General features: G+C 42.4%; 1 protein-coding gene across 1 annotated transcript in view; it reads right to left on the bottom strand.

Annotated features, from left to right (window-relative positions):
* ZNF804B (zinc finger protein 804B) overlaps positions 1-27,500 on the bottom strand; it is a 235,386-nt gene that overhangs the window by 30,024 nt on the left and 177,862 nt on the right. Inside the window, exon 2 of the mRNA XM_020785121.3 lies at positions 5,228-5,371. Coding sequence (XP_020640780.3) covers positions 5,228-5,371 — 144 coding nt within the window. The remainder of the gene's footprint in view (positions 1-5,227; positions 5,372-27,500) is intronic.

The raw sequence follows: 27,500 nt of genomic DNA, 5'->3' as shown, positions 1-27,500 counted from the left end.
GACCCTATGGATCATCAGGTCCAGCTCCTTTCAAGGAGGCACACTGGGGAATTGAACTCCCAACCTCTGGCTCTGCACAGACCTAAGCTGCCAAGCTATCCAGAGGTTCTGGTATACAAAAGTGTCTCTTTTCCCTGTGTTTCCCTCTTTAGTTTAACCTTTCTTTTACTCTTTGCCTCTCAAATTACCAGGGTAATATTTCATCCAATAGCATCACAAGGGCTTTTCTCAGCAGCCAGTCCAAGATGGGGAAAACAGCCTGTGCCATCACTGGGATTATTTTTTGGATCCCCCTCCCCAGTTCTTTTTCTGTTTTCCTCCTCTTTAGTCTTTTCCTTTCTTTTTTTGCTGCCTGCTGGACTTACAGAACAGAAGAGAAGGCATTAGGTGGGGAGAGAAACATCACCATATTCTAGTAGTTTTGATTGGAGGCAGGCTTTGATTGTATTTTTGCTTTGCTTGCTTGCTTTTGTTTGATTTTGTGAGGGAGGCATGTGTTTTAATTTTTCTATTTTCTGTTTTACTATTTTCTCCTTATATGGGGTGCTTTCCCTGTTTGATTATTAGCAAAATAAAAAATAACAAAATAAAAATTGTTATTCTATTAAATTTCTGTATATTTGTACTGCATAATATATATATTGTTTCGAGGACAGTTTTGTTTGCTTTTATGAGGGTGTGTGAGCTGGGGGAGTGGACTTCGTGACCCTGCTAATATGTCACTAGGCTGTGTGGGTGTTGCACAAGTCTGATGAGGACTTTTCTTCCTCATGAACTGTTGCCCGCTTTTGGAGTAGATTGATTTTTCTCTGTTGCTTTGTTTCTATTTTTTTTTTTTTGAATTTTTATATATTCTTTAGCGCCTTTTTTGAACTAGTGCCAGAAAAGACAAATGGGGGAAAATGAAATGAAATTACCCAAAAGAGAAAGAGCCTTTTCTGTAAAATAAAAGGACCAGAACATGAAAAACATGAAAATGAAAGCGAATTTCCATAAAAGAATCTGGAATGAAACAAATACGATTTTTTTTCCCCAAACCATATACGTCTCAAATCATGTATATTCATTTGCTTTGGAGTTTAGAGAGTTACTTTTAAGAAATATGAACAGAATCCTTTTGTAGTTGTGTAAGGTTTGCATAATGTGCTGTGGCTAACTGGAATTAATTGATGAGGTGCTGAGGCGTGTTTCGGTCACATGCCTGGTCATGGGTCCAATTGTGCAACTGAATTGTGCCCTGGCACCTCAACAACCACCTGGAACTAGCCTAACAACACCAGTAGGATTCTAGCCAATGAATATAAGGACATGCTAAAGGCATTAATATCTCAGATGTAGTAGAAGGATGCTCTAGCAGTTCTAGAATATATATCCCTTGCTTTAACTAGTTATCTAATGGAGACACATTAACACCTAATCCCTTCCCACAGCTTCCCATCCCTGCTCTAGGCAGGACATTCCCTTTCATGAGGGACTAGGGGTCAAACTAGATCGGTGGTTCCCAATCGTGTGTACCTCAGGTATTCTTGGATTTGCAACTCCTAGAAGCAGTGCTGACTGGGTTTTCTGGGAGTTGCAATCCAAGAACACCTGGGCTACCCAACGTTAGAAACCATGGAACTAGGTCAGACCTGGGCAAAGTGCAGCCCGAGGGCCACATACGGCCCACGAGCCGCTCTTGTCCGTCCGTCCGGTCGTCGCTCCAGCCCAGTGTTCAAGCACTTGTTCAAGCCCAAGACAGACTGGCTTTCTCTCACTGAACAAGTTGAACGTCAAAACCATTTATAGTTTTTTGTCTAAAGTTGATCAGTTGCTTATTTTTTATTTTTAAGTAAAGTTAGTTCAGCCCCTGAACAAAGTTCAGATTTTTCATGTGGCCCCCTATAGAAATTAATTGCCCACCCCTGAACTTGGTGATAAGCAGGATACTTTATTTTAAGAAGAAGAAGTGCCTTCAAGTAGCAAAAAGATGTTTCCTTCTCACAGCATGTGACAATCTTCAACTACATTCATAATTGGAAGTTGTGATACCTGAAGCTTTTATGAGCAAAGGATCCAGCACTGGTACTCTTTGTGACTCTCAGTGCAGGGGGAGAAGGGGTTGTCCAAAGGACTTGTGCAGCAAGAGGTTTGCATAGGCTGTGAAATCTATACGCACCCAAGGGCTGGCATGTGTACATGGTACATGGTTTAGTATGTAACTTGAGTGACAAGCATTTTCTAAAAGCTTATAGTAAGATAGTAACTGCCTGCCATTAACTTGATTTTGATTTGTTACAACCCTTTCCAAGGTTTTCTAGGTATCAAATACTTGTAAGTGGTTTATCACTCCCTTCTGCAAGTGTGCAGTTTTCCCAAGGCAACACAAGATGGCTCTTCTTGTCAGGCTTGAAACATGGCTATCAGGAAGCTTAACCGATCAGAGTGGAGAAGAGTTACTTTTTGGTGGGGACTATAACTCCTGTAACTAAGATCATGGCCACTGCTCTCATCACCTCCTGGCAAATAGAAGGGGAAGATATGGAGGCAGTGACAGATTTTACTTTCTTGGGCTCCATGATCACTGCAGATGGTGACAACAGCCACGGAATTAAAAGACGCCTAGTTCTTGGGAGGAAAGCCGAGACAGCATCTTAAAAAGCAGAGACATCACCTTGCCGACAAAGGTCCACATAGTCAAAGCTATGGCTTTTCCAGTAGCAATATATGGAAGTGAGAAGTGGACCATAAAGAAGGCTGACCGCTGAAGAATTGATGCTTTTGAATTGTGGTGTTGGAGGAGACTCTTGAGAGTCCCCTGGACTGCAAGGAGAACAAACCTATCAATTCTAAAGGAAATCAACCCTGAGTGCTCACTGGACGGACAGATCCTGAAGCTGAGGCTCCAATACTTCTCATGAGAAGAGAAGACTCCCTGGAAAAGACCCTGATGTTGGGAAAGTGTGAAGGCAAGCGGAGAAGGGGACAACAGAAGACGAGATGGTTGGACAGTGTCATTGAAGCTACCCGCATGAATTTGACCCAACTCTGGGAGGCAGTGGAAGACAGGAGGGCCTGACGTGCTCTGGTCCATGGGGTCACAAAGAGTCGGACATGACAGCAACTAAACAGCAACAACAAATAACTTCTGTACTAGCGGGGATATTGAGAAATTGATTTAACAAAATGTACAATCTCAAGATAGGCATCTGACTCATTCCTTGTAAGGGGAAAGCAGCAAAGTCACATTGTTGGTGCCTCACATAATTGGCAAGATGCCTTAACAGAGGTGAAAAACCTAAACAGCCTTTTTGATCCTTATCCTTTCACCTTCTGGGTGTGCTAATTGAGACGACACTGCAGCACCTGACAGTCCTGGAAATGCCTGTGCTCCCGTTTCCTCGCAAAGTTTATGTTGTTTGATGAAATATATAGGTCGTTTGTTCCTTCCACTGCCAATCTGTCACTTTCCCCTCAGAGTGCTAAATCTAGTTTTCAAAATTAAAAAGAGCTTTATTGCTCTTAGCCATGATCTTTTATGATGGAACGTGGCCAAGGAAAACTGAGTGATGCATCACCCCAGCATTTCTTTTTTGCATAGATAACTAAAACTGAGGGCGTGTGTGCAAATGAGTGCAAAAAGTTGGAAAGGGGGGGGGATGGTGGGAATGGATCGATCTGAGTCCAGAAACAATCTTAATGCTTAGGAAATGCAGCTGAAACTGGAAATAAATCCTTTTGTATAGGGAAGGTGGATTATAGGATTAGCTTCACATGTTTTGGATCTGAAACAGTTTTTGTTTTATATCATTACAAGCCTTTTATAGACTAATTGAGTAGTGAGGGAAGAGGGATAGCTGATTCCTCTCCCCACCCTTAAACCACGATTAACCTAGTTTTGTCTCCGAAACAATGGGCCAAAAATCATAGTCTTGGTTGTATTTGTGAAATGACTTTCGGCTGCATTGGTCCCTGTGAGGCCAATGAAGTTGACTGAGAATGAGGTGGTAGGAGGAAGAAATGGCACGCTGGTCCAGATGAATGCATACACAAGTCAAGGACATTTTTGAAGCTTCAAATCAGTAAGAAACCCTCTTTATATGAACTGAAATTAATTGCCCTTGCCATGATCTTGTACTTCTCAGAGAAATATTCAGACCAATACTTCTCAGACAAATCAGGAAAGGAGATAAAATGACTCCCTGGCATGTTGTAAACCCTAAACATTTATTAAACTTCTGATAGGTTGCCATACATAGCAATTAGGTTACAGTTGGCTTTGTATTGTAGAGCAGTGGTTCTTAACCTTGGGTTGCTCAGGTGTTTTTGGACTGCAACTCCCAGAAGCCTTCACCACCAGCTCTGCTGGCTGGGGTTTCTGGGAGTTGCAGTTCAAAAACACCTGAGTAACTCAAGGTTAAGAACCACTGTTGTAGAGGTCTAAAGTCAGGACTAGAGATGGGCACGAACTGCCAATTTGGCAATTTGTCCAGTTCGTTTACTAGCCAAACAGGTGTTTGTCTCTTCCCAGCCCTGCCTCCTCTGGCAGGTGCCCACTCAGAGACAGTGCCCAGAGGAGGCAGGGCAGGGAAGCCAGGGTGCTGCCTCTGAGTGGGCACCTGCTGGAAGAGGTGAGGCTAGGAAGCACCAAACACCTGTTCGGCTGGTAAATGAACTGACACGAACCACCAAATTGGTGGTTTGTCAGTCCATTCCATAGGCCACATATCTGAAGACCAGTTCAGTCTATATGTTCAAAGGTCTTTTGCCCAGTACCTAAAAGCTATACCTCGTTAACAGCCAGGACAACCTATTCTGGCCCTCCCGACTGCTCTCTCTCTCTCTCTCTCTCTCTCTCTCTCTCTCTCTCACTTACTCACTCACTCACTCACTCGCTCACTCGCACACTCGCACACACACACGCGTGCGCGCGCGCGCGCACACACACACACACACACACACACAGAGACACACACACACTGTGTTGTTTGGGGTTCTGTTGGTAAATTACCACATAGAATGGTGCTCGGGAGCGAATGGAAGGGTGAGCAGGGCCGGCAGCGGTGGGGGACGCGTGAGTGGACAGTCTGGCCCCAGGGGCCAGACCCTTGTTCACTCCAGCTATGTGGGGATATTCGTATTTGTATACAAATATGAAAACCTTGATCTCTAATGGAGACCATGGCTACTCATTTTTTGTTATTGGGGCAAACCAAAACTTCCTTGCACCATTTTTTAAATGGCTTACCTGCTTGTGAGCATGATCATAGGAATTGATGTGGTTGTCAAACTCGTGGTGTTTGTGATACTGCTTGTCGCATAATTCACAGTAGAAGTTAGACTTCACATCCTCCAAAGCCCTTGCAGCAGCTTTCTCCTTTTCAGCAAAGTCCTGTAAGAGAAGAAGGCGAGGATTACATCTTGGTGACCAATGACATTGCTGATGTTTTTGCCTCAGCAGGCTAAGCAATGAAAGCAGACATTGGCAGCTGCCTCATAAAACGGCTTTTGGATCACAACATGCTGCCAATGGTTAGTTATTCAATTTTTAAATTATTTTTGTTTAACTCCCAGAGAGAAGCTTGTGTGGAGGTGTTTTTTTGGGGGGATGTGTGTCAGGCTTAGGTATAATACAACTTGACTTCCCAGGTGGAAGAGGGCGACAGTGCCATTTTGCAGAGGCCCCAAAAACCTTGGGTCAGTCCAAGCACCCAGGGAACAGCATCTAGACAAGCAAGCCTGAGGAACAGCTGAATGGCTTAGTCTAGAAACAGACATTAGAGACAGCCCATATTTAGAGCTGAAAGCACATTTACTTTGCAGAAAGGTGACTGAGGTCTCTTTTTTTGGCATCTGTGAAATCAGACATCAAAGAGATCTCACTCATAAGTCCTAAAGACCAATCATCAAGAAAAGTAAGCTACAAGATTGCATCCTCGTAGTTTGCATCCTCTCACAAGAGAGAGAAACCTCTGACAATCAGATCCTCAGTGGAGCATTTTCTCCTTTACATTTTCTGGTATGAATTACTCTGGGCGGAAAAAAACCCTACACTGCTGATGTGAAAATTCTTTTCAGGTGGGAATGTCTTCTATCTAAAGCAACTGATGTGAGCTTTTACTGGGCATGGGTCTTTGCAGGCAGATTAAAGGAACATTTGCTCTCTGGACTAATTAGTCCTCTAGCCTTACTTAAACAGTGCACTCAACAATGCAAAAGTGCAAGAACAGAGAAAGGGAAACATTATAATGTCAGGATGTTACAGTACAATGCTTATGGCCTCTAATCCCCTTATCAGCACACAGTACAGTTAAGAGCAGTGAAAGGAACCAGTCTGTGTGGGCCTCCTGGGAGAGAATAAGCAAACCCTCTTGGGAATGCCAGCAGCTCTGTTAGTCTTCCCAACAAGCATTTTACATCTCTTTGCTTACAGCACTGATACAAGGAAAGCTGATTAAAAATAACAACATCACAAAGGGATTGCTGGACACACCAATAAAAGTGTGGAGCTGTGCAAGGCATGCAATTAAGAGACTGATTCCTTGTTGCAGTCATAGCAATACTACCCTAAGATACGGAGCCATCATAAGAATCAGCAATATGATCAGCAGTGTCATTAAAAATGCATACATACAGTTCAGAAAACAAAGAGTGATGACAAGAGATGGGCACGAACCTCTGGAGGTTCGTGCAGGATTGTACGCGCAGCATCAGAGGTGCCACATATTCCTTTTCCCAGGGTCCCTGGCTGGATCCACCACCACCACCAGTGGGCACATGCGCCTCTCCTCCTCCTCCTCCTCCTCGGGTGTTTGACCAGGCTCTGGCAGAAGCACAGGCTTCCCTGCCCAGCCTCCTTGGCCGATCGCCCACTCAGACAAGGAGGTACGACAGGCAAACTCATACTCCTGCAGGGACTGGTCCAACAGCCCAAGAGGGGAGGAGTGCACTCTGGCTGGTGAATGGGTCATTGGCTGGGGAGATGGGGGAAGGTTCATTCCCATCTCTAAAGACACAATCCTAAACATATCTACCTGGATGTAAATTCCAGTATATTCATTGAAACTAGTTTTTTTGGTAGATAAGGATAAGACTTTACTGGTTTAGTCCAATGGTTCTCAAACTGGGGTCCCCAGATGTTCTTGGACTAAAACTCCCAGAATCCTTCACCACTATCTGTGCTGGCCAGGATTTCTGGGAGTTGCTGTCCAAGAACATCTGGGGACTCAAGTTTGAGAACCACTGGTCTAGTCAAGGTTAAACAGCCAGTCACATGGTAAAACTAGGACCCACTAGTCTATAGTGCAGGACTCTTTGATTTAGCAAGAATGATGACTCGCGCTACCACCCTCAGCTCAGCCATCCCTGTCTCCCTATAAGCTTAGTTGCATTCCTCACAATATATGGAAGGAGAGGGAGGGATTTCCCTTGAAGTAATACAGTATATTGTTCCAATATGTATTTCAGTATAGGCAAGATTCACTGGAAAAGACTAGAGATGGGGGGGTATTCATATTTGCATACAAATGCAAATATCCCCGCACAAGTGGAAATAATGAGGGTCCAGCCCCATGGGGCCAGACTGTCCACTCACAATTTCACCGCTGCCACTGGCTCTGCAGCAGCTTCCTATCGCGCTGTTCTCCGCAATGGATTAGCCACTCTCTGACCTAGCAGAGAGGCTTGCCATCCTGCCTTCTGTCAGGACTGGGAAATCGACTGCGGACAACAGCGCGATAGGAAGGCACCGTGGATCTGGCAACAGCAGCAAAATTGTGAGTGGACAGTCCAGCCCTTGTTATTTCCATCTGTGCAGAGATATTCGTATACTAATACAAATACCCCCATCTCTAGAAAAGACAATAATGTTGGAAAAAGTGGAAGGCAGTAGGAAAAGAGGAAGACCAAATATGATATGGACTGACTCCATGAAGAAAGCCACAACCTTGAGTTTTCAGGAGCTGGGCAGGGCTGTTGAGGGCAGTACATTTTTCATTCCCTATGATATAATTCATTCATAGTGTGGCTGTTAAGTCAGAGGCAACCTGATGGCATGGGCATGTAACAACAACATATTGCGAATTATTCCCATTGTAATGCCAGCCATTATAAACCAGCTTAGTCCTGAATAAACCATTAGGATCCATTAGTTCACACTAGTTCTAGTAGAAAAGGAAATTGCAACAAATGCTTGTCTGAAGAAGTGGACGTGTTTTGTGAAAGCTAACATTAAAATACAACAGTTAGTCTTTAAGGTGCCACAATGTTTTTTTTCATGTTCATTTTGTTTTTGCCTGATATGCTAGCACAGACTAACATGGCTACCTCTTCTAAAACTACAGATGATTTGTTGATGTGGATCAACATAGCTGCTTCTAATTCTTTTCTCTCTTTCTCTGGAACTGTCAGCAGCACCTTCATTTCAAAACTGACCATTAGATCACTAAAGCCAGCACCTTGATTTGGGTTTGGAAATGGAAGGTAAATCAGTTCCATACTCTTGGCTTTGATTAGTACCGTGCCTGCTATATTTTGTCTTAATTGTAGTTCTCGATCTGTTTTCAAGGGCAGCCACACACATGGTACATGGCAGTAATCCACACACAACGTCACCAGACCACAGAAGCCTGTGGCCCAGTTATCTCTGTCCAGGAGATGCCATAACTGGCAAAGCAAAGTTAACTGGTAGAAGGTGCTTTGTGTCAGCATGCCAACTTGGGCATGAAACAGCCAAACTGACATCCCTAGACTATGACACTATTTCAGTGACAAGCAAATAACTTTTTTGCGTTCTGCACAGAGCACATGCAATTTTTATCGTTCCATTCATGCGCCTTTTAGGCAAAGCTTGGAAAAGTTAGTTGTTTTGCATGACAGCGTGCCATAACCCTTAACCAACATGGCCACATTGGCTGCAATCAGAATTCCAAGAGCTGTAGTCTATAGCAGCAACTTGCCCAATCTCCACTTTTATGATTTTGTGTCTTTTAGCAATTTTCTTTTGAACCTACATTTTACTTATTTTATTCTTGGGAATATGAATGTGAATGAGGAGTAGCGTACAAAATATTTGTAATGAATAATCCAACATAATCCTATTTTAAAGGACCACTTTCACATAACTCCAACCAAGACTAGCTCCTGTCTTATGGTAATTGAGTATCCTTCTTTTGTCCCTGTTTTCTGTCTTCGGGGGAAGCCTTGTTAAAATGCTATTACAGCGAGGAGTTAGTGCTTTCATTTTTCAGGGTTCAGCACCTTCCGCAGGGAAGCTACTCCCCAGCTGGGATAGGTTTCTGCCTCTCATATCCAACGCAAATGTGGGCAAAGGCATAGACTCTATGCTAAGGCATCATGTCGTGCACAGTCTGCCAGTTCACGCATTTTTCACTGCAGAGGTAAATTGTAGGACAATTACATTTTCCCAGGATATCTTTAACCAAAGCAACAGTCACTCTGTCGGCATTTAATTCAGCGGAAATTACAGATCAGACAGGGAAGGACTTTTACTGCTGTGTTGTAGTGAGGCCAGATAAGGCTTGCGACTTAACCAGTTTTTTAGAGGTGAGGAAGCTGTGGGCCTCTCGTTGTTGCTGCACTTCAATGCCCATGAACCCCAGCTGGGAATGATGGGAGTTGTAGCCTAACAACACGAGTAGACACTGTCTAGGGGGGCGGGATAGAAATCTAATAAATAAATAAACAAACACCTGGAGGGCTCCCAGTTCTCCACCCCATGCTTTATTTTGAAGACAGGAGGACTGAAAGGAGAGCACTGTCCGTGAAGTGTTGAAAAGTAAGACCTCATTCGTGAATTCCCAAAAATTATGGTACGTAAGCATGTGATAGAGAAGCCCTGTCACTGCTTCAATGTTTTACTTAAATGAAAGTGACATGTCTAAAAAGAAGAGTCTCTTCTACTTATGGGGGTTCTCCATAAGAACAAGAATATGGGGGAAAGCTGGGTTCTGGGGCACAGGGAGGCTCTCCACGAGTGGTAGACACTCTCATATTTGAACATACCACTTGTATACAAACAATGCAGTGACGGAGGGGGGAGGCAGGGTGCTCCTTGTTACATACAGCACTGATGTTACCTGTCTGTCATGGGTTTGGAGGGAAAGTTCCATCCTATGGGGAGTGGAAGGCGGGACATCAGGAGGAGGGGCTGTACTGTATATATATGTGAAGCTTGTGTGGTGAAGTTTAGGAGACGCTGGGATGTGAAGAAGCAGCAGCTGGGAAGAAGAAGCTGGTGTGGGAGTCTGTGTGTCAGACAGGGTACTACTGTGTGTCAGTACCAACCTGATAGGTTCAGGTGTCTGTTGGTTAGCCAGAACTGATAGGTTCAGGGTCTGTGCTTCAAGTTAAGGGTTCTGTGTGAACCAAACTGTATGCATGTATGAATGAGACTAAGCCACGTTACTATATCTTATTCACCTGAGCATTTTATTTTCCCTGTGTGTTGTATTAAATAAACCTTATTCTTTTATTTGTTGAAAATCCATCCCTGGTCTGTGTGACTTCTTATAGGGAATGGTTGGTGGCAGCTTAGTTAACGTGTGGCAGATCCCAGTAGGTCTGGGTTTGTCACATTGATTGGTGTCCAGCGTGTGGGATACGACTTGTCCAGTTGTCCAGCGGTCCAGCAAAGCCTTGGCAAGTGTGCCCAGAGCAAGGGGGGTCTAGTCAGGGACAATCTGAGAGCACGTAGGTAATCTTCTAGGTGTACCTCACGGGGGGGTGCACTAGTAGAAGAACGTGTAACCTCAGATTGGGGACTAGATTAGGGTGCTCTGAGGCAGCCTGTTTTGGCGGGAAAAAGCTGAGGCAAAACTGTGAAATAGCAGTGAGCTAGCTTGTCTGCTGAGAGGCCCAGCAGAGGGGGGGTAGACTCTAGCTCGCAACTGTTGCAAGTTAGTGCTGAAAGGACAGCAGCAATCTATAGGGAAAGCTGGTTCTGAGGCAAAAGGAAAAAAAAAGTGGTCGTTTTATTTTGAGGCTTGACTTTTTAAAGCAGCTTGTTCTGAGGGGGGATTATGCCCTTGACTCGAAGCCAAATGGCAGAAATGGGTGAAGTGAAAGACCCCCAGGTTGACCAAGGTTCTGAGGATGAATTTGGCTCAGTGCAGGGTGACAGCACGGGAGAACAGAACCCAGAACTTAGAAAATTGCTCATAGCCCAACAGCATGAACTGAGGATGAGGCAATTTGAAATGGAGGAAAGGGAAAGAGAAGAAAGATTAGAGAGAGAGAGAATGGAGAGGGAAGAAAGAATGGAGAGAGAGAAAATTGCTCTGGAAAAAGAAAGGATGGCGTTTGAGTTAAGAAAATTGGAAATGATGAACCAGAACAATAATAACAATAGGGATTCTGAGGGAGGCCAATTGTCTAAAGCTGACCTGAAGAAATTCCCTGTGTACCACAAGGGAGATTGTCCTGAGGTGTTCTTTTCCCTAGTGGAAAGAGCGTTTGTGGACTTCTCAGTAAGGGAAACTGAGAAGATGACCATCATGCGATCTTTAATCAGTGGTAGCCTGGCCGAAGTCTATGCCGAGATGCCTGAGGAACTGATGAAAGATTTTGCAGAGTTTAAAAAACTGGTGTTTGCCAGACATGGGATAAATGCGGAGCAGCTGAGGCAAAGATTCAGGTCCCTCACAAAGAAACCAGAGCAGACTTTTACCCAAGTGGGGGCTCAATTGGTGAGGCTGCTTGAGAAATGGCTATCTCAGGAGGGGACAGAGACCTTTCAGCAGCTTAAAGATTTGATAGCGCTGGAACAGTTCTATTCAGTCCTGCATGGGGAACTGAAATTCCAGGTGAGGGAAAGGAAACCGAAATCTGTGGCAGAAGCAGCCGAGATCGCAGATTTTATTTCCCAAATAAGAAAGCCCTTTGGTGAGGGGAAAGCTATGGGGAAACCCAAAGAAACCTACAGCAAGTACTCTCAGGGACCAGGGAAAAGCCAGCAAGGGGGAGGGGCTCATGGTGAAGGGAAGCCCTCAGAAATGAAACCAAGACCTCAGATTTTGGAGGGAAAACCAAAACAAGATGAGAGAGAATCAAAATACACCAGAAAATGTTATTTCTGTCAGGGAAAGGGCCATCTAATCTCAGAGTGTGAGAAATTAAAGCAGCTAAAAGGAATTGTGCCTCAGGATTCGAGTGGGACCAAGCCAAAAGCTGTGTTCTGTGTCCAGAAAGAGCAAGGCTCATTGTCACTGAGGGAGCCTGTTGCCATGGCTACTCAATCTGGAACAGCTACATCTGCTGATCAGGCTGAGGAAAATGGTCCTCTTGTAGAGGTCAGGCGCTGCCTGCTGGTGAGAACAGATTCTCAGTTGTTTGAGACAGCAGGGGTGGACGTAGGAATACTTGACCATCAGTATCGGGGGCTGCGGGACACTTGTTCCCAGGTAACCCTGTGCCATCCAGATATTATTCCTAGGGAATATATAATCCCAAATGAGAGCATGAAGGTGGCAGGGATTGAGGGACAGGTGATTTCGCTGCCAGTAGCGGAGGTACCTGTGAACTTTCAAGGCTGGAGGGGAGTTTGGCGGCTAGCAATTTCATCGACTCTGCCAGCAGCCGTGCTCGTGGGAAATGACCTGGCTGAACATGTGAAAAGGGTGCTAGTGATTACACGTTCACAAGCCACCACGGGGACAGTTCAAGGGGGGTAATGATGAGCCCGAGACGGAAGCAGAGGGGAGTTCAGAAGCTGTGGTGGAAACCTTAACCACAGACAGCAGATTTGGACAAGAGCAAAAGGCAGACGCCACTCTCCAAAAGTGTTTTGAACAGGTGACTGACGCCCAGCTAACACCTGAAACCCCAGTGAGATTTCTAGAGAAAAAGGGGATTTTATATAGAGAGACCCTGAGGAATATCTCAAAAGGGGGAGATGGGATCAGAAGTCAGCTGGTGGTACCTGAAAAGTATCGCCCCATGATCTTACAAAGGGGGCACTCTGACATGTTTGCTGCACACTTAGGGGTGAACAAAACACAGCAGAGAATCACACAGAATTTTTACTGGCCTGACATAGGGAAGCAGATCAGGGAGTTCTGTAAACAATGTGATGTGTGTCAAAGGCAGGGGAATAGCCGCGACAGGACCAAAGCAAAGTTGTGCCCTTTGCTTGTGATTGACACTCCGTTCAAATGCATAGGGGTGGATATTGTGGGACCTTTGCCCAAGGCCACAAAGAGGGGGAACAGGTTCATTCTCACCATTGTGGACCATGCCACGAGGTACCCTGAAGCCATACCCTTGACTAACAGCGAAACTAACACAGTGGCAGATGCCTTGGTGGGGTATATGTCCAGGATGGGATTTGCCTCAGAAATAATCACAGATTTGGGCGCATCGTTCACATCAAAGCTCATGAAACGCTTATGGCAAATCTGTGGAATTAAGCACAAGGAAACCACTGCCTATCATCCTGAAAGTAATGGGTTAACTGAGAAGTTCAATGGGACTCTAATGCGCATGATTAGGGCTTACTTGGCAGAGAATCCAAACAATTGGGACCAGAAGCTGCAATCCCTTTTGTTTGCTTATCGATCAGTGCCACAAGCCAGTACCGGGTTTAGTCCATTTGAACTTTTATTTGGGAGAAGGGTGAAAGGGCCCCTTGATTTGATGAAACAAAATTGGGAGCAGATCACCCAGGATGACCCACAAGACGTTGTGACATACATAGACACCTTGATGAATGACCTAAAGAGAAATCTAGAGCTGGCAGCAGAAAACCTGCAAGCTCAGAAGGTCAGACAGAAAACATGGTATGACCACAAAGCTAGAGAGAGGCACTTTGACCCAGGGGAGGAAGTGCTTTGGCTTAGGCCCTGCAGAGAGAATAAACTGCAGCTCAAATGGGCAGGACCATATAGGGTCATTTCCAAGATGTCAGATCTGAACTACCTTATAGAGCAGGAGGAGAACCAAGCAAGGAGGGTGGTTCATGTGAATGCCCTAAAACCCTACTACAGAGGGGAACAGAGGGTTTTATTTGCGATAAAAGCAGCTGAGAGTGAGGAAGCTGAATTACCCTTCTGGGAGGGTAGAGGGGAAGTAAAATACAACCCAGAGGAGGTAAAGATCAGTCCTGCACTCACCCAAGACCAGCAGCAAGAACTAAAAATGCTGCTTAGTAAATATCAACAGGTGTTTTCCAACAAGCCGGGGATAGTGAAGGGAGTGATGCATCGGATCCACACAGGGGATGCACCCCCGCAGGCAGTATCCCCATACCGAGTAACGGGACCCTATAGGGACAAGGTGCGGAAGGAGCTGGACGAGATGCTTAGGGAGAACATAATCGTCCCCTCTTCTAGTCCTTGGTCCTCTCCGATAGTCCTTGTGGACAAGCCTGATGGGAGCATTAGGTTTTGTGTCGATTACAGGAAATTAAACCGTGTAACCACTCCTGATGCCTACCCAATGCCCAGGCTAGACAACCTGATTGAAACCATAGGGGGTTGTCGGTTCATCTCATCATTGGACCTGGTAAAGGGATATTGGCAATTAAGAATTGATCCCAGGGATCAAGAAAAGACTGCCTTTTGCAGCCCTTTTGGTCTCTATGAGTTTCGAGTCCTGAGCTTTGGTCTCAGAAATGCACCAGCCACATTCCAAAGGCTGATGGACCAGACCTTGGCAGGGCTCAGTGACTTTACAGTGGCCTACATTGACGACATAGGGATCTTCAGTAATACCTGGGAAGATCACCTGATACACCTGGAGTTAGTGCTGCAGAGGTTAAGTGCAGCAGGGCTAACAGTAAAGGCCAGCAAGTGTCAGCTGGGTAGCCCAGAAATAAAATACTTGGGTCACATGGTAGGGGGAGGAGTGATAAAACCCCTAGAGGCCAAAATAGAAGCAGTTCGTGATTGGCCCAGACCCAACACCAAGAAAAAAGTCAAATCATTTCTTGGGTTGGTGGGCTACTACAGAAAGTTCATCCCGAGGTTTAGCGAGATTGCGGCTCCGCTGACCGATCTGACGAGGAAGAAGGCTGATGACCGCATCCCGTGGGCCAGCGACTGTGAGGAGGCGTTCCAGAGGTTGAAGCAGGCGCTCATCAACTATCCAGTGCTGCGGGCTCCAGACTTCGACCGGGAGTTCATCATCTACACCGATGCGTCTAACAGCGGGGTAGGAGCAGTTCTTTGCCAGGAGGATGAGAATGGTGACCAGCATCCAGTGTCCTACCTGAGTAGGAAACTTCAAAAAGGTGAGAGACATTTGGCAACCGTGGAGAAGGAGTGTTTGGCCATAGTCTACGCGATCCAGAAGGCCAAGCCTTACATCTGGGGAAGACATTTTGTTCTGTGCACTGACCATTCACCATTGCAATGGTTAAAGACAATGAAAACCCACAATAGCAAACTTATGAGGTGGGCTTTAAACCTACAGGACTATGACTTTGAAGTGAAGGTGGTCAGAGGATCAGTGAACTGTGTTGCTGACGCCTTGTCAAGAAGACCTGAAGAATGAAGACGGCGAAAGAAACATGGACTATGTATATATATTGATGACAAAAAGTTAAATGTACCTGTTTTTTGAACTTGGTTTGTATGAATAAAGGTAAATTGATGTAATGTATATGGTAAATGTTTAAATGCCTAATTGCTATGGTTAACTTAGAATGTAAGTATAAGTAAGTATGATATGGTATGTATAACTGTTGTTGTGTGTTTTATCCAGGTTGTTTTTTGGGAAAAAGCACCTTAGCTTTCCCCCTACAAAACAACTTATAAAGAGGGGAGGTGTTACATACAGCACTGATGTTACCTGTCTGTCATGGGTTTGGAGGGAAAGTTCCATCCTATGGGGAGTGGAAGGCGGGACATCAGGAGGAGGGGCTGTACTGTATATATATGTGAAGCTTGTGTGGTGAAGTTTAGGAGACGCTGGGATGTGAAGAAGCAGCAGCTGGGAAGAAGAAGCTGGTGTGGGAGTCTGTGTGTCAGACAGGGTACTACTGTGTGTCAGTACCAACCTGATAGGTTCAGGTGTCTGTTGGTTAGCCAGAACTGATAGGTTCAGGGTCTGTGCTTCAAGTTAAGGGTTCTGTGTGAACCAAACTGTATGCATGTATGAATGAGACTAAGCCACGTTACTATATCTTATTCACCTGAGCATTTTATTTTCCCTGTGTGTTGTATTAAATAAACCTTATTCTTTTATTTGTTGAAAATCCATCCCTGGTCTGTGTGACTTCTTATAGGGAATGGTTGGTGGCAGCTTAGTTAACGTGTGGCAGATCCCAGTAGGTCTGGGTTTGTCACACTCCTCACCTTGCATGTGCTTCAGGGATGCCTGATATAGCGCTTATAGCTTTACTTTTAAGGATACAGTACAAAGAACTTAAATATTTTAGAGTTGGTAGGGGTCTTGAAGGTCATTTAGCTGAACCCACTTCACAGTTTAGGAGTCAACAATATCTGGGACAGATCCTGGCTGTCCACCCAGGACTTAAATGTCTTCCCAGAAAGAAAGCCCACCATTTCCCTAGGTTGTCTCTTCTACTGTTGCACAGCTCTTACCATTAGGATGTTTGTATCAATGTTTAGAACTAGTTCTCTGTTGTGTATAGCCATGGAACAAAAGAGAACAAGACTACAGTATTTTCTTTTCTTGGTAAGCTTTAAGGGAAAGCCACATACTGTATAATAGAACCTAGGAAAGTTACTATGTTGGAATACAACTCCCAGCATGACCAGTTGCCATTGTGGCTGGGAAATTCTGGGTGTGGTAGTCCAGACAGGTAACTTTTCCTGTCTCTGACGTTAGTGATGTTAGCAGCTTTTTGTTTCACACCATATACCCACAAATTCACAAATATCCCAATTAAGTCTGCTTTTAGACATTTGTCTGGAAATAGTACAAATCTTTGCCAGTAAGTAAACTCCACAGTTAATACTGTGAAGCAATGCTAAGAGTTGAATCAGCACTATCTTGATAGTCATCTTGGTTGATGGGTGGTGGAGTGGTACCAGGTAGGATGGAGTCATAAATCAGCAAATGAAGCAGAACCAAGATCAGCCAGATTGGCTGGTAAAGGGACCTTATTGCGAGTTAGATTCAGTTGCTTTTTTTTTTCATAATAGGACCTGAAGGATTACACATATTCTAAGAATGTTGCGGGAAACTGAATTCTGGTTGGTTGTTGGGTGTCAACCACTGTTGCTGAAGGCAAAACTGTAAGAGTAGAGCTGTGGAAGACAAAGCACGCTTCATATCTTTGGCTGTCAGCTTCTCGCTCAGTTGGTGAGATAAATATCCTGAGCTTAATTGGGCAAGCTTGGGAGCCTGTCTACATCTATGGCAAGGCCACCTTGTGTAAAGAGAATTTTTTTAGGCTGTAACTCTTTCCCAAATTGTTCTGTATTTAATTTATAATTGGCTCATTTTTCCCCCTAAGAGTATTTTCTCTCCTTTAATTTGACTTCTTTCTGTCTCTAATAAAATGGCATAAAATCTGGCGTGCTTAATGAGAGTATGATCTTAAATCCAGTCTTGCCTCCTTGCCCAGAACAGGTTCAATGGTGTATTGTTCTTCCCTGCAGGTCTGGTTTTGGTTCTGAAGGGAGAGAATCTCTGAGCTTTCTCACCAAGAGAGGGTGGCAGCTGTCAGATGACCTCGATTGTCAAGGCTGTGCCCCTCTGAGACTGGAACCAGGTTAAGTTCTTCTACAAATAGACATGGATTTGCACCTTAGAATGCCCCTTCTGAGGGGTGAATCTTGGGTTCATATGAGTTCTGCTTCCACCTGCTTTGCCACCTGAAGGGCCCACACGCAAATATTTATAACCTATTTGATTGGCAATGCTTTCTTTACTGAATACACTCAGCTGAAAGTTGTTTTACCCATTAGCTGCAAAAATGCAAGCACTTGTATTTATTGAAACAGTTAAGCTATTTTTAATGAGTTCTCCTAGATTATATGAAAAGCCCTGTTAATTCTATGGATTGCTTTTTTAAAAAAATAAAGTCACTCTCTGACCTATTGTTTTAATAACATTAATCATTCCATGTATAATTAAAATGCTCAAATTAGAATATGGGTGCAATAGCATCAATTAAGTACAGACATATTCTGTGAACTTCAGGTTTGGAATGGGGTTACAGGTAGAGGGAGTTTGTGTCACCTTGGTTGCCATAGAAAATCCAATCGGTCTGCCCTCCCTTCCTTCCTTCTCTTTCTTTTTTTAAAGTGATGCTAGTCAATTAAATATTAGCACTATATGCCATTCCACTGATTGAAAAGAAATTTTAATTGTGTTGAGATAGACAGAATAGAATACCCTTTATAAGCAGAACATCCACAAGAATGTTCTGCTTATAAAGGACTCTATACTTCCATTTCTATCTCTTTCAGCTCAGATTAATACACAATTTGCTTTCTGTACAGATGGTTTAAAATAGCAACCGATTAGCTCCCATGTGCTTTTTGAGATAATCACATCTACCTCCATTGCTGATTGCCTAATTATACTTGATGCAATAGGGGGAAAATGCCATAATTTCAAACTTGCGTATTGATCTGAAATAGGTACTGTTACTGTTACATCATGCACAGGTCCTGCAGGTCAGAAATGGCTTTCCTTGTTCAGTTGTTAAATCTGAGAATGGCAATAAATTGCATATAATTCTAGAGCATAGTTTGGGAATACAAGGCAGAACACTAGACTATTTTGTCACATAGAGAGAAAATGAAAAGATTATCAAGCTCAATCATTCAAGGTAAATAAAACGGGGCGGGGACACAGGAAAGAGAAAAAACTAATCGGTTGAAGAATCTCAGAAACTGGTTTGAACAGGATGAATGCAACATCACTGTTCAGAACTGTCACATCGAGAGTGAAAAATGTCACAGTGACACTCAGCCTTCTGTAGAGGAGGAATGATAAGAGAGTGCAAAGCCTAAAATAATTTACTTCTGATAAAACCATATGTCTATCAGGGATGTCTAATCTTTTGGGCCCAAAGGATCACAAGATATGTTGGGAAAGTCAATAGATAGATATGCTGACTTGACAGTTTTGCAGACTTACTGCCACATAGCAGGATGAGGAAGAGGAGAAGAAGATTCCCAGTTTGTCCTTGTCCTAGGGTTTTGCTGAAGGCCTTTAAGGTGGTGGAGGCTTTAACCTTTGCTTCCTCTGACCTTAATGGGATGCAAATTGGGTAACCCTGAGGTTGGCCTGAATCCAATCGTTGAATCAAACCAGAGAGGAATTATTGAATTAATAGAGCCTGTTACAACTCAACAGTTAAGTAAGTCCCACTGATTCAATGGGCCTCTTTTAGATGGGAATAACAATTGGATTTAATCCAAAGCAACCCATTGTTCTTGCCCTCACACAAAATGTGAAATGTAGAATACTATCCTTATCCATGTCTGCATCTATTGTATCTATTGTAGGGTAGGGATGAGGAACCTGTAAATCCTCCTAACCACTAGCATGATGGACAGAGATGACAGAGTTCAACAATATCAGTATAGGCTCTATGTACCACCCCTGGAACTACATGCAACTCTGTTCCTGACAATGCTTTTCACCCATTCTTCGTCAGAAACAGAACTGCATGTAGTTCCAGAGGTGGTAAAATATGTTCACCTGCTTACTTTCAATGGGATGTCTCTCTGTGATTCTCACATGGTGCTCCTCACCAGCACCTTTGTGCAAAGGCTAGTGGAATGGAGGGAGAGAGGGGGGTTGCAGGTGAGAAGCTGAAGCCACTAAAAGAAACCAGTGGCAGCCATTACTTACCAATACAATGTGATTATTTTATATGACCCTGCTACATATTTTTGCTTCTTTATTCTGATCAGAGCATTGCACAATGTACAATTATGGACATCTGTGAAATATAGATAAGATTCAAACAAATTTAAATGTTAAAATGATTAGACTATTTTTGACCAGAATTGGGCTAATTCAACAGCGTTATCTTGGGCATTTACTAGAGCTTCTTTAGTTCATGTTGTACAGCATGAATTGCATGCACATAAATGCTGCATTGCTTGAATTTCTTCACATTCAGAGAATATATTAGGTAGCCCCGTTTTATCTGATTATTCTTTGATCTTTCTATTTCCCTTCAAAGTCTGTAAACTTGCTGATGCGCCCTACTACATTATATGACCTCTGCATTCTATTATGTCCATACTCCTAGTCCTAGTATACAGTTTATAATGTGGTCAATATGGAGTTCTAGTATCTGTCTCTATGGATTGACCGAAAGTAGTATTTAATAAAGAAATGGAAATTTTACATGACAAATGGGTATTTTTTTAAAAAAGAGTTACATTCACATAGATGCACATTACTACAATAAATGCTGATGACATCTTTTCATAAGCAAATAAAATATGCTGTGAACTGGGTTGAAGAGCCTGCACAGAGCAAAAGCTGTAGCTTTGGCTCTTTCTTGTGAAAATGCAATTAATGGCTTTTGACATTTCATTTTCTGATATAAGGAGAATCAATAGAACATGTGGTGTAACTGAGTTTTCTAGAACGTTGCTGTAACATGTAGTCAATTAGGTATCATTTATTAAACCCAGAGTTTGCAAGGGATGTTTAATAGACTGCATAGCCATTAAAAATGCTGACCTAGACAATCCCATGTGTAGTTTATTTCAGAAATTGATTGTAAAGATCTCTCTCCTGATTAAGGTGGGCTAAGGTAAAAAGCAAGCCACTTTGTCCAGCTAACCTTGCTGAGGATATGGTACTTAAAAAACAAATGCATCTTAATGATTAAACTGTGCTTTAGAGCCATAATTCCATAAAGAACGATGGGTAAACAGTGTGATTTTTTTTCAATAATTCTTACCCTTTTTGTAACAGTTGAATATATTAAACATTGTGGCTGACTGATAGAAAGTTGGATAAAGGTTGCTCAGTACCAGAGCTAAGAATATTAGGGACTGCCTGCATGATCACAGAATAAAGGAGAACGAACATGTTTACAGAGTTGGCACAAGAGATTTCCCACCTAATGCAAAGGACAAGATGACACGACTGGATAGTTCAGTGGTTTTGATATTTGGCTGCATAGTCAGAGTTTGGGAGTATGATTCCCCACTGTGTCTCCTTGAGAGGAGCTGGATTTGACGATCCATAGGGTCCCTTCCGGCTCTGTCATTCTTGTATTGCATTGCACTGCAGTACACTGTATTATACTATACTGTACTATGGCATAAACCATCTTTTTCCCCCTGCCTGACCTCGCAGAAGAAGGGTGAATATTCTCCACCATTCCCATGGGTGGCACAGGGTGTTTCCCTGATGATATTGAATAATAGTAAATCTGGGTCACTGCAGTGGATGTAAAATGATGGCCAGCCTGCCATTATAATTGCTATTATTGCCACTTGAAGCACCACCTTTACTATGTATTCCCTCCCCTGAAAAAAAAAAAAAAACCCCACACACAAGCCGAGAGAGCGAGAGCGAGAGAGAGCTACTATCTCTCGAAAGAATTCACTGTTGGAAGATGGACATCATCTCTCAAAATCTAAGGCCTCCTGAGTTGTAGACTGTCAATCTGTGTGCAACCACACCACACAGGATACTGCTAGTTGGGAGCTCAAACACAGATCTCCTGAGTACTTGTCTGATACGTCTAACTACACCGAGGTACGTCTATCTCATTGGCACTCTGTGCAGTAGGACCGCGACCTCAAAATCATTTATTTCAGGCACTCATGAAATGCAAATGATCTTTCCTTATCCAAAAGATTTATTCCTCCTGGATCTCCACCAAACCGAACATCATTTCCTCCTCCTTATCCCAGCAGCTTGTCTATGGAGGATCCACAGACACCAGACTTTGACAGGGAGACGTACAGCTATGAAGAGAGAACTCAATATAGGAGTTATAAATAAAGAAGGCATAAAGTTTAGATTCTGTCCCTTTGCGCTTTTGCAGTTCCTGTCAGGTAAACTAAGATGGCCTCTGAAGAAATGAGGAAGCTTAGATGAATGAAATGCATAAACAGAGTCCTGTTGTTCTAATTAAGTTAGACAATCTTTGTATTAAGCTGTAGCAGCTTGTCGACATCAGCGTAGTTTTAAGCCCAGTTGCCATATGAATTTTTGACACGTTGTTTCCTCTGTCATTACCCTATAGTAATGCATGTATTTTCAGTTTATTTATGGGAGCGAGGGCCTGGTCCCACTGCTGGAATAAACTAGGAGAGGGATTTTATTTTTTATTTTTTTAAAATAAACTTTTGGATTGATGTGGGCCTCCTCACTACCTCCTTCTCTGATCAGGTGGCTTCGTTTCTCGCTCTTGTTGGTAAAACACAGTGTACTCTGACAGAGGGGTTTACATAAGCCAAACTGATTAAAATAATTCAGTTTGGCGTGCAATTTAAAACAAACGGCCCTCTGGCAGAGGAGTATTCTGCCTCGCCTTCCAGGAAAAAAAAAATCCCAAGCAAAATTTTAAAATAATTAAAAATCTATGCTTCCAATTATGTCATGGAGACACCTTATTTTAAATCGAGTTTATTTTTTTTCTTAACCCAAATCAACAGTGGTTCTAATTGGCAATTTAATTATGTCCTGAGTAAGGCATGGCTATAGCCATGCTCCATGGTGGGCCCAATATGGTTACTTTAAAAGCCAGGCTACACAGAGGAACCCATACTGGGTATCAAATGGGCTGGAAGCACAACTGGCATGAACATCTTGTTCATTGGAAGCAGCCGGCTGCCTTTGCATTCATGCATGACCAGGTGTGTAATGTGTGGCCTTTGGTTGTGTATACGCCTGTTTATTTTTGTCCGTGCCCCAAGGGTTCCTATTATGGTTGCCGTTGAATTTTCTGTAATGGCAAATAATGGGTGGCAGAAAGTTTTTATTTGCTTTAAATTAAGCATGCACCTTGTTTCATGAAAGGGCAGCATTTTTTTCAGCATTGTTTGATGTAGCAAATGTTATGGTGCTACCAATGTTTATAGGGAGGCTCCTATGAATTGTTGTTTGGGAGAACAATGGGGGAACATATTAGCCTTCGTTGTCACTATTGTCAATATTTTTACTACTCTTTATAATATGCATACCTTGCCTCTCTCTGCTGCTAAAATTGTGCTTTAGGGCAGCTTACAATCATAAAACATAATAAAAACGACCATAAAGAAGCTATTAATACCAAATAAAACACATGGGACCATAAAAACCATTAAAATCAACAAATTATCAAAGAGATAAAATATAACAACTCATTAAGCATGGTCAGAGGCCAATTCTAAAAGACGTGTCTTCACACCCTCCTTTAAAAGGAGTGCCAGTTACATGGGGGGGGGGTTGAAGCTTGTAGAAGTTACTTTTTGATGTTCGAACTCTCCAGATCCCATAGCCAATGGCCGTGGGAGTTGTTTTTTTTAAAAAATGCAACTTGTTCAAGGGTGGGCAGAATTCATAGGAACAGACTCTGATTATTAATTTTTTGTTATCTCCTGGAAAAAGTCTTCAGCAAAACTACGAGCGAGAAGGATCTTGGAACTGTTGTAGATCACAAGCTAAACATGAGCCAACAGTGTGATGTGGCTACAAAAAAGGCAAATGCTATTTTAGGCTGCATTAACAGAAGTATAGTTTCCAAATCCCATGAGTTAATAAGTGTCCTTCTGTTTAACACTGGTTAGGCCTCACCTTGAGTACTGTGTCCAGTTCTGGACACCACACTTCAAGAAGGATGCAAACAAATTGGAATAAGTTCAGAGGAGGGCAACAAAGATGATCAGGGGGGTGGAAACCAAGCCTTATGAGGAAAGGCTGAAAGAATTGGGCATATTTAGCCTTGAGAAAAGAAGAGTGAGGGGTGATATGATGGCACTTTTCAAATATTTGAAAGGCTGTCATACAGAGGAGGGGCACGATCTGTTCACGATCGTCCCAGAGTACAGGACACGTAATAATGGACTCAAGCTACAGGAAGCCAGATCTTGGCTGAATATCAGGAAAAACATCCTGTTAGAGCAGTATGACAGTGGAACCAGTTACCTTGGGAGTTGGTGAGTGCTCCTGGCAGATATGCTTTGATTGTATTCCTGCATTGAGCAGGGAGTTGGACTTGATGGCTGTAGACCCCTTCCAACTTCACTTTTCTATGATTCTATGATTCTATTATTTGTGTCTTTATACTCCTAACCCTTTCCCACTCAGAATATCCCACCAGACTTCACAGTTGTCTGCATCTATCCATGGCCATTTACACCAGTGTGCTGCCGGAAAAAGAAAAAAGTGCCAAGGTTTTAGCAGGTTTAGAGGTTCTGTCCTTCAGAAAAGAAGCCTAGCAGGTTTTTTTTTAAAAAAAATACTTTGAGGCTTCAGCTCTTCACACTATTTTGTAAGCTTAAATTTTATTGATTTCATATTTATGTGCAGGGTAAAAGAAATAAAATGAGAAGTTCTATTTCATTTAGAGATTTTCAGATGCAAACTCATTCTTAAAAAGGCTAATGTCATTTAAAATTTATAGTTAACATTTAATAAGATACAACATAAAAAAACCATATAATAGTTATAAACCATCAAACCCCACATAGTAAAAAAAGCTGGCGCCTTTTTTGAAATGTGTGTCCTTAATGCTTAAGAAATGTATAGTCAAAGAATGACATTGATGATTCTAGGATTTCTTGGGGATTTGTAAAACATGCCTATTATATCTGCTGCCCTAAGCTGTAATTTCCATCTGTCTGGCATTACACCATTCCTATACATGTCCTAATAGTTGGTCATATTTGTGTGAACTATGTCCTGTTTGTGGCACAGTGCAAAAGAAAGCTATCTTCAACCAATGGCCATGATAGATGAGGTTATTCTGGGAGCTGAAGTCCAAAAAAGGAACTTTTCCCATTCCATATCTTCAGGAAATCAGGCAGGTACATCAACGCCTTTGGAACACCATTCTAGAACGGCTTCATTTAGACCCCCAGGTCTTGAGGCTGCAATCCTCAGATACACTTAATTGGGGCTTACTTCTGAGTAGACGTGTATAGGATCATCATGACCTAATCCCTCTTCTATTTCACCAATAGATACAATTCCATATTTTTCTGTTTGGTTTTATTACTCTTCTGTACGGTGTGGGAGTGTTTGTTTAAATCTGATGTCACTTTATTGAGCCTGTTAAGAGTAGGGGGAGTGTACGAATGAGTCGGACACGACTAAATGACTAGACAACAACAAATGCTCTGACCACCAAGCTCTGTCTTCACCAGATCACCCCATTTAAGCCAGTAGATTGTTGGCTCATGGAAGAGAATATCAAATCACTTTTGAATGAGCTCCAGAAAAGCCACCTCTTGCACAACATCTGATGCATAAGTGGTAGAAAGAACCTTCTGGCTATTATTATTATTCATTATGTTCTATTGATATAAAAAGCCAGTAGAAGAACTGTAGATAGACACAGCTGGGGACGGCTGCTACATATTCTTTCTCTTCTTTCATTAATCCCTCCTTTTACCTCTTCTGTGATCAGATCGGGTCTGGTGACATAAACTGAAATACTCCATCATATTTTTCCTATTAATTTTTTCCCCATTTTAAATGGTTTCCTAGTGTGGTTTTAAAGATGTGTAACGTATTTAACTGATTGAACAATGTTCTTTCCCTGGCCTGTGTGCTGGAGTAATAACCTTATGTGTCATATCACTGAAAGATTTCCATATATTCTGATCCATTTTGGTGTTCTAGGCATAAAGTCATTCATCTGTCATTCAGACTCAAGATATGAAGAACCACTTTGTAGACATTGGCTACAATGGATAGAAATCAAACATCTTTTATATAGTAGATAGCAGGGATGGGAACTCAAGTCACCGGACTCACTGTCAAGTTGTATTGAAGTCACACCAGTGACTTGGACTTGACTTGGGTTAATGACTCTGACTTGACTCATAACTCAAAATCCACCCGTCCCTTTCCTATTCTCTAGGGGGGAACACTTGTTTTTAATAGGGACTCAGAGTTGGGACTTGGTACCAAAGACTTGCCAACATCCCTAGTACTGTATGTAGCTCTTAATACACCCTTGGCTCATAAAACACAATGACAGCTATGATGATAAAGGTATGGCTGTTTCATGAAATATACTTTAATAATAATACCAAATTCCAGAAGAATTGCACTATAAAAGCTATAGGCAACAAACTCAACCAGGGTCTTTTGCTATATGTGATATTATTGTTTCATGGCCAACTTTTTTTCATGGCAGGAGAAAAGTAATCTGGCCTTTAAAAAACCTCACCCTGTGTGTTTTTTATAAAAGAGGGGAAACAGAACATTAAAGAATCCCTTCCCTCACAGAAAAATATTAGAGCTTAATATGTTCTATAACATAATACAAGAATAATTTAATATATCCTAATTTCTTGGCAAGCATCCATTTCTGAGAAAGTCTCCAAATGATATACCTGTACTGATGCTTATTACTTGAGCAATAAATTAATTTAACAATTCCATGTTATCTTAATACCTTTAACCATGTCCCCCCACCCCATCCTAATTATCATTCAATCCTTGGTAAAATATGTCCTGTCATTTCTAGAATTGTTTTCATGACAATTTTCCAACACCAATTTATTTTCTATGAAATTATCCTATCTTGAGATTAATTAACATCATTGAAAAAGGCTAAAATCTGCCCTGCATATACTTTTTTTTTCAAAAGACTAATTGCACACAGGGACAAATCACTGAAACCCAAAGCAAAATTTATTGGCAATTAATCCGTTATCCCTGAGTAAATCGTATTTTCCTGGAATGAGTACAACTTCAATAACTCATTTTCTAGAAATAGATAAGACCATCTCAGTCCATTAAGATAATTAAATTACTTCCTACCAGCCACTTGTCTGTCCAAAGATTTCTTATCTATATACTCCAGTGTAAAATTCCTTGTAATTATTTTTGATATGGATAAGCATGTTTAATATTGTGATTATTAATAATAAAGGATAATAAATGAAGTATGATGCCATCAATGTGAAAAGACAAAGATTAACATTGTCATAATTAAATCAAAAGATGCTACAGGTGTGTGTGTTATGTGTGTGTGTGTAAAATGAAGAAACAGTTCTTTTAAAACAATATTTATGTGCCTTCAAGTTGATTCCAGTTTATGGGCAATCCTTTTCTACACATAGGGTAATCAAGAAGAGGCTTCCCATTCCCTTGTTCTGGGGGCACTTATGGGTCTCACAGCTTTCCCAAGGTTATACAGGCTGGCTCTTCTGGGAGTTGTAGTTTTTTTTAAAAAAATTCTAAGCATTGATTAATACTATAACTCTTAATCCCAATCTACTTTAAAATATACCACCTACAGGGAAGGCAATTCAGCTAGCTCAGTGATTCCTCACCTTGGGTAAGATAGGTGTTCTTGGACTGCAATTTCTAGAAGCCTTCACCACCAGCTGTTTCTGGGAGCTGCAGTCCAAGAACATCTGGTTGCCCAAGATTGGGAACCACTGAGCTGA

The sequence above is a fragment of the Pogona vitticeps genome, chromosome 6 (assembly GCF_051106095.1).
Source record: "Pogona vitticeps strain Pit_001003342236 chromosome 6, PviZW2.1, whole genome shotgun sequence".
NCBI classification, from domain to species: domain Eukaryota; kingdom Metazoa; phylum Chordata; class Lepidosauria; order Squamata; family Agamidae; genus Pogona; species Pogona vitticeps.
The sequence above is the reverse complement of the archived record's forward strand: the minus strand, read 5'-3'. Positions and strand labels throughout refer to the sequence as shown.